Genomic DNA, 12,057 nt, shown 5'->3' with positions numbered 1-12,057 from the left:
ATTTATTTCTTTACAAATGTGACACAAAATATAAGTAGAATGAATCTTACTTGTGCTTTTCTGTTAAGGGGTTTCAGCTGGCTACCAATATGTAGCCGAAGCTAGCTTTTCCAGTAGCCAAAATCATAGCAGGTAGTGATTATTGGCTAGCTAGAAAGTGGGAAACTGTCAAAATAAATCCATAATCTCTTTGGATAATGGTGTGCTGGGTGAAGTTGGCACAAATTAATGAGCCCAATAGCATGAGGACGTCCAGTATGGTAACTTAAACATCTGTCTTTCAGAGTTAGTAAAGCAGATTGAACTGAAACTGGTAATTAAAGATGCTAACATGTTAGTAAAAACCTCTTTGAGTTGATCACGTTTGTAGGGTTTTAACGTCCGACCGCTTTGGTCTGATTTGAACTGCTGGATTAAACCGGCTTCTTGACACACTGAAAACTGACCACAGTGTTTGTGTGTGTGTGTTTTTAGGTCAAAGGTTGCCTGCAAGGTGTGCAAACAGTATCCTACAAAACCTTACAATGACAAAACAGACAAAGCGTCCTTATCAGCTAATATGTTAGTGTGGTGATAATAATAAGGTCTGTCCGGGCTGAAAGAAAGAAACCGTGTTTTGATACAAACATCAAGGTGGCAGAACAGGAAAAACAAAAGAAAAAGGCAGATGGTATGTGAGTTTATCTGCTCTTCCCATCCAGTTTATGTCCACAAAGTGTTTACAAAACTTTGTTATTCTAGCTAGAGATGGTTCAGTCTGTGTGGATCCAGGATCACAGACTCCAGTTTGACCTCACCACCTCGGGTCAGTCTTTCTCAAACATGCTGGTAGCTGACTGTAGATGCTCCGATCGCTCCACAGAGAGACACAATTTACTCCATTCAGGTCTAAAAGGGCCCCCAAAAAGATACCACGTCCCCTTGATCTAATTCATTATGTTCAAAAGTAGAACCGATTATAGAAGCGCTCCTTGTTCGAGAGTCCTGATGGATATCAGCCACTGTCTTAAATAACATGTTCTATGAATACAACTGGTTGAACTAAATTCAAACACACAAAAAAAAGAAAGTAAGAGAAGTACATTGAGATAACCAGTTCTCAGACAATCAGTTTCTTTGTGAAGCCATGATACAGGAGTCTCTTTCCCATGAGACCGGAGTCTAATAGTGTCCATTAAGAAAACAGGAAACGTGGTGTTTGTCATTCGCAAATCTCCCATAAAGACATGTATCCCATTTTCATTTTCCTTAAAGCGCTCACAGAGGACGGCACGGAGGACAGGGGAAGTCCCAACAGGTGTGTCTTTTGTCATCTCTGTCGACCCCCCTTCGTGCGTTAATCAACTTGTTTTCATTTAGCCAGCATGATGGAGTGATGGAAGAAAAAGACGAGACCGTCCCACAGCAATGACTCTTCGCTTCTGTTTTTCCTCTTTAAATGAAAAGTAAAAGTAAAAATCAAATGCAGAAGGAGGCAAAACAAAAGCACAGATTGAATTAAAGGAAAAAACAAAAAGATTTCACGCTCTCTCTCTTTCCGCAAGAGTACTACTCCATTATAAAAAGAGAAAAAATCAAAAGCAAGCTTTTTCTTTGATGAGTCTCTTTGCCCGCAGAAAGTATGAAAGCCAACGAGAAACAAAAGTACACCTCTAATAACTCTGCCTCTCGATAACTCAGTGTCTCTTCTGTTTCCTCGTTTTATCAACCAAGAAAGGGAGGGAAAGACAAAATCAAGACAAGAGATAAAGTTTTCTCTCTCTTCGTCAATCGATTCCAACGAATTTGGGTATTTTCTTCTTCTCGTAGGTCAGCAACCGGCCGGCACATCTGACATGAAGTCAAACTCGTTCTGACCCAGCCAGAGTTCAGGCAGCTCGTTGGCTCGGTCCAAACCCAGCTCCACCACCAGAGACATGAGAACCTCTTCGTCTACGGGGTCAAAGTCGATAATCCCATTGGTGCCGGAGCCCTGGTTCCCCATGCTGATGCCGACACCCATCCCACCTCCTCCGAGACCTCCCGAAGGCCCCAAGATTTGGTTTCCGGCGCCCAGCTGCGAGGTACCGAAGCCCCTCTGAGCTCCGCCAGGCGTCGGGTGTCCAGCAGAAGCGCCGGCGAGGTTCTGGTAGTGCGAGTTGAGCTTCTGGAGCTGCATGCTGGCGATGAGGTGCGGTCCCGTCTGGAGGCAGAAAGGTTGAGGTTTGGAGAGCGGCGCCGACGTCAGTGGCGACCCGGGCGAGGTGGCAGCACCGGTGGACGGAGAGAAGGGCACGACGGAAGTTTTGGATGAAGGGTAGTGGAGCAGGGTGGTGAGAGGAGAGGCAGAAGAAGAGAGGTCCTTCATCGCAGCGTGGGCGTTGCCAGGGAACAGCAGTGAGGTCATCACCAGGAAAGCCTACAGGAGGAGGAGGAGGAGGAAAAAGCAGGGAGAAAGGGTAGACGTTACGCACTGTCATCTAACTGGGACATAAGGAGGAAGAGATAAGCAGAACAGATTCCTGCTTCAAAGGTCGGTGATATCATAGCGGCTAGATGTCAATAAAGATAGGACGTTATTGTAAGAGAGACACATCCAAAGAATGAAACTATTCAACGTAAACCAACAGCTGCAAGAACATTATTCAACAACAGAAAACACAAAGTTATTTTCAAGTTATTTTTAGTTATTTTATAAGTTTATATAACTTCAAGATCAGTAGTAGTAGTAGAGTGGACTCTTCTCAGCTGCAATGATTAGTTGTGTAATAGATTATTTTACTGCAGGTCACTTTTACTGGTAGTTTTTGCACACTGACTGTTTCATTATCATTTATTATAAATATTTACATAGATATTTGTTTTATTAGTACAACTTTTGGGTATTTTTAGTAATAAGTTTTTAGTTTTTTCCATTGGATAGTTAGAGATGTGTTTCTATGTGATGTTACATGTGACTATGTCTTAAGTCTAGATCCTTCTATCTATCTATCTATCTATCTATCTATCTATCTATCTATCTATCTATCTATCTATCTATCTATCTATCTATCTATCTATCTATCTATCCATCTATCTAGTCCATTGTCAGAAATTTAAAAGGCAACTTTTTTGATAATTGATTAATAGTTTTAGTATTTTTTTAATGCAAATATGCCAATAATTTGCTGCTTTTAGCTTCTAATATGTGATGATTCAATACTTTTCTTTGTCATATATGATCGTAAATTGAATATCTTTGTGTTTTAGACTCTTGATCAGACAAAATAAGACATTTAAAGACATAAACATTGACTCAGGAAAACTATAAACAGGCATTTTCACAATTTTCCGACATTTTATCGACAAAATGACGAATCGATTGATTGAGAGTAATAGTTAGTTGCAGCCCTCATACCTCTGTGTATTCTCTCCCTTTGCCTGTCTTGATATATTTGGGTAATTGATACGGATCCTATGCTGATGCCTCGTTCATGTCATGACGTTCTAACTGTAATTACGAGCAGCGGCTGCGATATCTACCACATGGCACTTTCCACTTCCTGTTGATTAAAATGGTGCCAGAATGACTATAAAAAAAAACACCGTTGTTGACAGTTCAAGGTAATTAAAGCTGATATTAAACACAAATAGATGAAATGGTTTAGACTGTCAGTTCACACCTGCCAAAACATGACTAATTTAGGGTAAATCTCTCATTTAACAGGGTAATCCTGTCTTTCCGATCAATCCCATAAGATATGAACACAGTATCAGTGATTGAGATGTGTATACTGTATATTAGAGGAACGTTAATGCCTTTAAATTGTGTTTTTGGCTGCTCGGTTAAACCTGTATATTTCTGGATTTGGTTGATTTTGACACTTTCGGACAAACTAAAAAGCTACTTGAGAATAAAACTGTTTTTTTATTGGTTGTGGGAACAAAATCATCTGCTTCTCAAGTTATTAAACAATAGAAAACAGTGTTGGGTTATCTGGCTTTAGCATAAAGAGTTGAATCTCTCTGCCTTTCTTTTAATCTGTAATATCTATCCAACCTTTAAGCGTTTTTTTTTGGCAGCTCACATGCAAAACAGAAGCTGCTCACAGTGTGTATGACTTTATTAACACCTCTATGTGACATTTCAAGCTGGAGTTGTTTTTTTTCCCTCCCCCTCTTTTGGTGCAGCTGTTGAGTTTTAGAGCTGCTGGTTTTCTTTAGTCTATAATAAAGAGCAGCTCCAGCTCAATACATCACATGCAGGTGTGAACCAATCCATCAATTAACTTGTTATTGTGCATGTTTCTACTCTGCCGCTACTTGTGAAAATGCAACGCGTTGTTATGGCAACAAAGGTGGTGCAGGATATCCGAGGAGTAACCAGGTTTCACTTTATGATAGCAGAGAGTTACTGAAGCATAATATTTGCTTAATATTTCTGTTGTTTGACAGCAGGGACTTTCCTCCTGCATTTGGTTGCCTGGTTACAACAAATTGTCCAGATTTGTCTTATTGTCAGGTAGAATAAAGGCACAAAAACATCATACTAATGCATGTTAATAATTACATTTAAGGAACAGTTCAACATTTTGGGAAAGATGCTTATTCACTTTCTTGCCAAGAATTAGTATGGGAACATATTTTATAGCTAATATATATTTAATATTTAGCTCATTTTTCTTTCATTTGAGACAGAAATTCATGTATAACATGTTGATAAAATGTTGATGATTACAAAGGAGGTTACATCTGAAGTCAGACCTTTAAAATTTTACTCAGGAGGGTTTTTTCCTCTTTTTTAAAATATTTAACATGTAACTGAATACATATATTGCTGTTTTTAATCCTTTGAAATCAATATTTTCTTTTATATTTAGTAAATAAATCATGATGTGGGCTTATTTGGAGAACACAGTACCAATTAAACCCACTTTATTCATCAAATATCTTTATTTTATATTCCAAAATCTACATGAACTAATGAATACATTTTCAAATGAGAGATAAATGTTGCTTTATAAGAAATGATCTCCCTTATAAATCATGTCAGTATCCATGAAAAACAGCTGGACTTAGATTTTGGTGCTTAATGGGAACATTTACCCTAACAGCTGAAAACATTGGTTAGAAAATAAGAATCAAAAAGTCATCAAATGTAATAAGTTACATTACTTTGATGAAGTAATTGAAATAGTTACATTACTTATTACATTGTAAATAGAGTAACTAGTAATCTGTAACCTATTACATTAGCTTTGTTACATTTACTGTCGAGGAAAATGCTTCATATGCACATTTAAACAACCATGTCTCTTTAATGACTAGTGGCCTGTACAGAACATTTGTACACTGAAAAAAACGGATGATAAATAACTCAAGTGGTCATTTAATAGCATTTCCTGACGAACACGAGGCTGCTTCAGACCACAACAACAAAGGCGTTGTTGACTTTAAGGGGCGGCTTTACTCATGTTCTTATGACCCAGTAAATCACTGCAGTCAGATCTGTCTGGGAAACGTACGACAAGCCGACGCTGGTGCCTGAACGGCCGCATGACTCGTTGTGTTGAGAGAGTGTGTGTGTGTGAGAGAGTGTGTATTCGCTTGATGTCTGCTTTTCCTCTTGACCTATTGAGCAGCAAATTAACCATGAAAAGGCCGCAGGGACAAGGCCTGTGGGTATCAATGGGGTTAGTGAATGTTTATAGGTCTATATATGTGTGTGTGTGTGTGTGTGTGTGAGAGAGAGAGAGAGTGAGAGAGAGAATAGACTCCACAATACAACAGACTCTTTGAGGATCTCAAACAGTGATTGGGTCAAATGGCAGGATAAATACATACGGGCCCTGAGAACAGAGCATATGTCTTAGTGTGTGTCTTAGTGTGTGTGTGTGTGTGTGTGTTAGCGTGACAGTGAGAAAACGCCATTGAGATATGTGCGCAGAGGTAAAAAGGCCAAGTTTCGTGTGTGTGTGTGTGTGTCTGTGAGTGAAACCCTCTTGCAAAAAGACTCCTAGAGGCTCATGTTAAAGTCCCTGAGCTGGTTTATATTACACACAGTTCAAACAGCATGTGTGCAGAAACACACACACACACACACACACAGTCACACACATCATGCGGCCATCCTTTGAGTAAGTTAATCGCTTAATAATATGTACCGATCCTCTACCCCTTCCCTCTCTCTCTCTCTCTCACACACACAGCCCCTCCTCCCAGCGCTGGCTCTTATTTAGCGAGAACATAATTGCTACAGGCAGGCATGCAGCTGCACTCGACTGATAGAGTTAACACACACACACACAAACACACACACACACACACACACACACACAGACACACACAAAGATACCAAACAGCTGTCAATGGCAGGTCTGTGTGTGTGTGTGTTCATTATTCATCGACTGATTACTGTCAGGGCCAGGCTGCACATGGTGTATCTGCTCAACAGCTTTCCAGCACATTGAGTCCAAGAGACACAAACAAAATGTTAAAAAACACACACACACACACACACACACACACACACACACACACACACACACACTCCTAAATGCATGCATTCTTCTCCCAGGCATAGAAAAGGCGCTTAACAAACACTTTATGAATCAGAAATACTACATATAAACATTTTAAAGGTGCATTAGGAAACATTTCTGCCCAAATTAAACTCATGTTGGGTTAAAAACACTTTTCTACCCATTAAAAGTGACACATTTAAACCGAAACAGGCCGTAACATGCACATCTCCAGGACTTTTTGTATATTCACAGTCTCTACTGGAATATATTTGCATGATTTATGGTTAAAAACCTTCTAATTTATCTTGTAATGGTCCTTTATGCAGCCCTTCAGTTCAGCCTCTGTCTCTTAATTGGCCGTTTTAGCTCCTGTCTCTTTAAGAGTCTGCTCTGTTCTGATTGGCCAGCTGCGGAGTTGGATTTCACTTCATTTTCTTGTTCTTTACTCGAAATACAAACGTATAAAAGCCAAAATTCGATGCGCAATAGGGAAGAGGATATCGGGAACAACCGATACAACGACGTTAGCAACAGGATAGACGGCCGTTTGTGGGCATGCGTGAATAATCTGACGTAATCACGAGGAGGAAGTAGCGCTTATAGCAGGTTTAACGTAGACATCCGACATTATAACAGTATATAAATAATTGAATATCGCAAAAAGCATGATATGCCCCCTTTAAAGGAATATTACACTGATAAAGTCTGTTGAGTTTGGGTAAAAATGCGTTAAAGTGTAATAAAGCTACTACTAACTCTCCGCTGTTTATTAGGGTTGGATATCCATCTTCTATCCTTATTTGGTAGCAACTAAAATGTTCCTGAAGCACTATTAAAAAGCTAGTATTGCATGTCTGCTCAGAATTGCCCCCAATTGTTTACTTCTTCTTTAATCAAATAGTTTCTGTTTTAAATCAAACATTTTTCTTTTGCCTTTTTTATTTTTTTTATTTTTTAGATGTTTGATTTAGGCAATGTTTTTTCTTACAGCTTGCTTATATTTACAGAACATATAACATATGAGACATTTAGCTTCTTTTGTTATAAATGAAAAACAAAAGTTTAGTAGAAAAACATGTTCTCCTCAAAGTGAGGCATCAAAAGAAGTGTGTGTTTTGGATCTTCGGAGCTATAAAAAAAAAAAAAAAAGGTGATAGAGCAAAGCCAAGATGTTCATTTTGGAGGGTTTTATGAGGATTTCACAGTCAAACAACCTAATTTTGCAGCAGGGCCTTAAGTTTAAAAGTGATATCCAAACTGTTTCCTAAAAAGGTTGACTGGTTTCATTTAGTGTAAATCAATATAGACCTCAAGGGGTTTTTCTGATGCCTCATTGTGGATATTGTAAGTTTAAATCCATCCAAACACTCATCTATGAATGTGTTTTTGAGGCAGAAGTTGCACCAAAAGGTATCACTGTTTGTTTTCATGGAGGTTTGTGGTGTTTTAAAGTCTTTTTTAAGAGCATGTGTCATGATTTTCCAGTGGTGCTTGTGTCATTTTGGTGATTTTAAGTTGGCAAAACCAAATAAACTTGAGAACCTCGCAGTATATATATATATATATATATATATATATGGAGTGCAAATTTCCTGTTTTCTTTTAAGGGAATCTAAAAAGGATTTAAATCAAATTGTCGACACAAGTTAGCGTGTGTAGTTTTATGTTGTGTTTGTCCCTAAAAAACAAAGTGTTCCAGTTGTGAATTTGAGCCTCTAAATTGAGTAATCTTGACATTTATAAAGAACACAGGAGATGTGAAAATGCCTCGAGGAAGTCAACACATAGCAGATTGTTTGTTTTGGGGGGGGTGAGAGAGAGAGAGAGAGAGAATGAGATTGGCTGACTCATTGTAGCTCATAAAAGCATAAAACTGACGCCTATACTGTTCTGGTCTCTGAAACGAGGATGGATCGGAGTCAAAAAAACACCCCGAACGGTTGGCTCGTCTCCTCTCGGGGAGCCGGAGGGCGGTGTGACGGGACTTTAGGAAGGATGCTGTGTGAAACTGCTGGAGGACAGCCAATGTTTTTTCCTGTTCACAGCTGACCTGACTCATTGTGTTCTTCCAGCAGTTTTATGAGATTGTGGAATCGGCCCTGGCTTTGTTTCCCCCCCCTGTAAACGATTTCATTAACAGTCTGGGCTGCTGTCTTGGCCACATTTATTTTAATTATCAGCAATGAAAAAGTCCGCTCCCCGTGCCAGATTAGTAGCTCCAACAGAAAAACAATATAACAGGCCTTTACAACCTGGTCATAGTGTTTATATATCGTAGGAATAGCTGGAAAGCTGCTCATCACGGAGTTCACCAGAGTCCAAAGATGATGCCAAAAAAAACCCAAATATTCAATTTACAATGATAGAAAGAGAGAAAAGAAGCAAATAGTTGTGTTTAAAGAGCTGGAATGATGTATTGTCGGGTGGGTTTTGGTTAAAAATAACATTAATGATTAAATAACTGATTGTTTCAGCACTGTGAATAAGAGAGTAAGAGTTCAAGATCGCTTCAGATGAGCAACATCATCAATAATGTTCACAATTCATTCATTATTCTTTGTTTATAGAGCAAATATTTGTCATATTTGATGGTTCCAGCTTCTCAAATGTGAAGATGTGCTGCTTTTATCAGTTTTTTGGTGATTGTAAAGGAGGCCGGTGACATCGGCGGTCGCCAATGGTACGAAATGAATCGGTTGTGTCGGGTTTTTTCCTACTGGTGTTTCTTTTGGAAATGTGTACTTGTTCTCCATTCTTAATATTGTTCCTTTCTTTTTCCTCTTTGACTTGCATGGGGGTTTTTCATTTAGTTTTATCAGCTTTCGCCCCAAACACCCACCAAAACCTCATATCCTTCTTAAACAATCCCTTGAATCTTGAGGACTCGGAGGACTTTATCTGGACTCAAGGATTCATTTTTGCACTTTAATTTATTGAGTTCATTTTTGAGGTTTTAGGACTGGAGGCTCCATCATTGCACTTCTTTCTGGGGGGGCTCCATATTAAAATCTCGCCCAAGGCACCAACATATTTGGGGCCAGCCCTGGTGAAGTGAATAGTTTTGGGTTTTGGGCTGTTGCTCAAACCAAACAAGACATTTAAAAGACGTCACCGTGGGCTCTGGGAAGAACTCATGATAGTGTTTTTCCAGTAGTTTCCCATTTTTTTGACAGATTGGTTAATAATTACCTTAATATACCCCCTCCGCTGCTACGGAGGATAAAATATCAGAAACTAAACTCACTGCTTGTGGCTCCCAGAAGGAAAACATTCAATTTCCGACTAATAAAGTAAACTCACTAAGGGTTTTATACACTTGTATATCTTCTTATTGGAAAATCATAGAAGTATTATAAAGTTTAAAGCTGAGGTTTGAAGTTCATTCATAACCATGGAAACAGCTGTTAGGAACACAAGGTCCATTTAGCATCATTTAATTGATTCATTGACTAGTTGCCAACTATTAAATGAATCGCCAACTATTTTGATAATTGATTAATCATTTTGAGTCATTCTTTAAGAAAAAATATATCCAAATTATTCTAATTCCAGCTTCTTAAATGTCTTTCTTTTGTCTTCTATGACAGTAAATCTTGAGTTTGTGGATAAAAACAACCTCAAAATTTGGGCTGCAGGAAACAGTGAGCAACATTTTTCACCATTTTATGGACCAAACAACTCGATTAATCTAGGAAATGAGCAAAAGATTAATCAATAATAACAAATAATTGATTAATCTAACTCATTTCAGCTTTGATGCCAACATGGACATTTAACCATTAAAGTGCTTTAAAGTGTTAAATGTTCAAATCCTTTAAGTGTTTTAATTGCACATCTTCAGTTTCATGACAATCAAGCAAAACTCCATCTGCTGAAGAAGATCATGTGATATGACAGAAAGATTAAGAGCAGCTACTAAATGGACCTTAATGGTTTGATTGTTTTCTGAAAAAAAAAAGGCAAAAAATGCAAAAAGTTTACTAGAAACTAACAAGAAACACATAAAAAAAGCAAAATAAACTGTAAAAACAAACCTGAGACTGTTGGAAAATCATTAATATTAAAGGAATGTGTTTGTGATTTGTCACAGGCAGCACACACACACATATACACACACACACACACACACACACACACACACACACACACACACACACACACACACACACACACACACACACACACATAACAAGGAGGTTTCAATTACACAATTAAAGCGTGACGAGCAAATTGAAACGTCAGTCTGTCTCTGTCCCTTTCACACACACACACACACACACTTACACACATGCACACGCACACCATATGCTGCCCCAGCATGACACATTCACCACTTGTTTTAATTGCCTCGGCAAGACAGTTAATGAGAAGCCTGTTTAAGGGTGGAAAGAAAAAAAAGCGGACTGATTTGACGCTTGTTTCCTAAAGTTTTGTCAGTTGTGTCTTAGAAGAAGTTGCTGCTTTGAAAGATGGAAAATACTCTTAATTATTTCTCTAAAGTCTAATTAATAATCTTGTAAAAGTTATAGTCACATTTCTATTGATTTAGAGGTGAATAGAAGTAGGAATCACAAAGAATACACATTGCAAACTTATTTAAAATGAACAAAAACAGAGTGTGTTTTCTGTATTAAATGCTCTTTTATGCATGAAACACCAATTTTCATAGCTTTTGCATTATCTGGCATTCACTTCTGTTATAAAGATAAAATCAGGTGTGTGTAAAAAAAAAAAAAAGCATCAAAATGTCAATTTCACACGAGGTTTAACAGCAGTGAAACCCTTCAGCTCCAGGCACAAAATGCTTGACCTCGTTTAAAATGTTATGTAAACACTTGAGGAGGAAGACTGAGGCAAAAGGAGAAGCCTGGTAATAAAAAAAAAAAGAAAGGAAAAAAAAAAGACTAAACTAAACTTTCACTGGATGCATTCACAGCACAAGAAAAACCACACACACACTGGCTTATAATACAAGTGGTAACAGAGTCAAAACATCTGAGGAATCTGAGGAAATGACCAAAATAAGTGAACCAACCTGTGAGAAAAGCCCGGTGCAGCCTGTCAAAAAAAAAAAATCAAATAAAAAGTAGATTTAAACAGTCCAAAGAAGTAGTAGTGGTAGTGGTGGTGGTGGTGGTGGTAATAAAAAAAAAACCCAAAGCAAAGTGTTGTTAGGGTTATTTTTTTGTTTAAAGAAGCAGTCCGTAGAAATGTTGACAGAGCGACACACTGACTGAGTGACTGTCTGCAGAGACTCTGGAGGGTTTGTCAGCTCCTCAATGAGCTTGTTACTGAATAAAAAGCATTTTGTGCCTCCCTCCCTCTCCTCTCTCTCTCTCTCTCTCTCTCTCTCTCTCTCTCTCTCTCTCTCTCTCCCTCCACACACACTGACCAGGCTGGTGTGTGTATGTGTGTCCGGGCAGGCTGCCATCACAAAACAAGGAACTGGACTTTCCCAGAGGATCCGGATTATTAGATAATTTTATTGATTTAGGCTAAAACGTGCGGGTAAAGCCAAAAATACTTCCTGAGATGGTCAATTTTGATACATGAAGTATGACAGGAATATAATTTA

General features: G+C 38.5%; 1 protein-coding gene across 1 annotated transcript; it reads right to left on the bottom strand.

The window, feature by feature from the left end:
- Positions 1-1,140: 1,140 nt before the first annotated feature.
- On the bottom strand, positions 1,141-11,724 carry cited1 (Cbp/p300-interacting transactivator, with Glu/Asp-rich carboxy-terminal domain, 1). Its single transcript, XM_062445000.1, has 2 exons — positions 11,518-11,724; positions 1,141-2,398 (listed from the first exon to the last, which is right to left on the bottom strand). Exon 2 carries the CDS (start codon positions 2,384-2,386, stop codon positions 1,811-1,813), a length of 576 nt encoding a protein of 191 aa, XP_062300984.1. The 5' UTR covers positions 2,387-2,398; positions 11,518-11,724; the 3' UTR covers positions 1,141-1,810.
- Positions 11,725-12,057: the final 333 nt, after the last annotated feature.

This window comes from Scomber scombrus, chromosome 23 (genome assembly GCF_963691925.1).
Source record: "Scomber scombrus chromosome 23, fScoSco1.1, whole genome shotgun sequence".
Taxonomy (NCBI): domain Eukaryota; kingdom Metazoa; phylum Chordata; class Actinopteri; order Scombriformes; family Scombridae; genus Scomber; species Scomber scombrus.
Note: the sequence above shows the minus strand (reverse complement) of the source record. Positions and strands in the feature narration are given on the sequence as shown.

Excerpts from the sequence above, each read along its gene's own strand:
- cited1 (XM_062445000.1), bottom strand. The coding sequence starts at position 2,386 with ATGACCTCACTGCTGTTCCCTGGCAACGCCCACGCTGCGATGAAGGAC.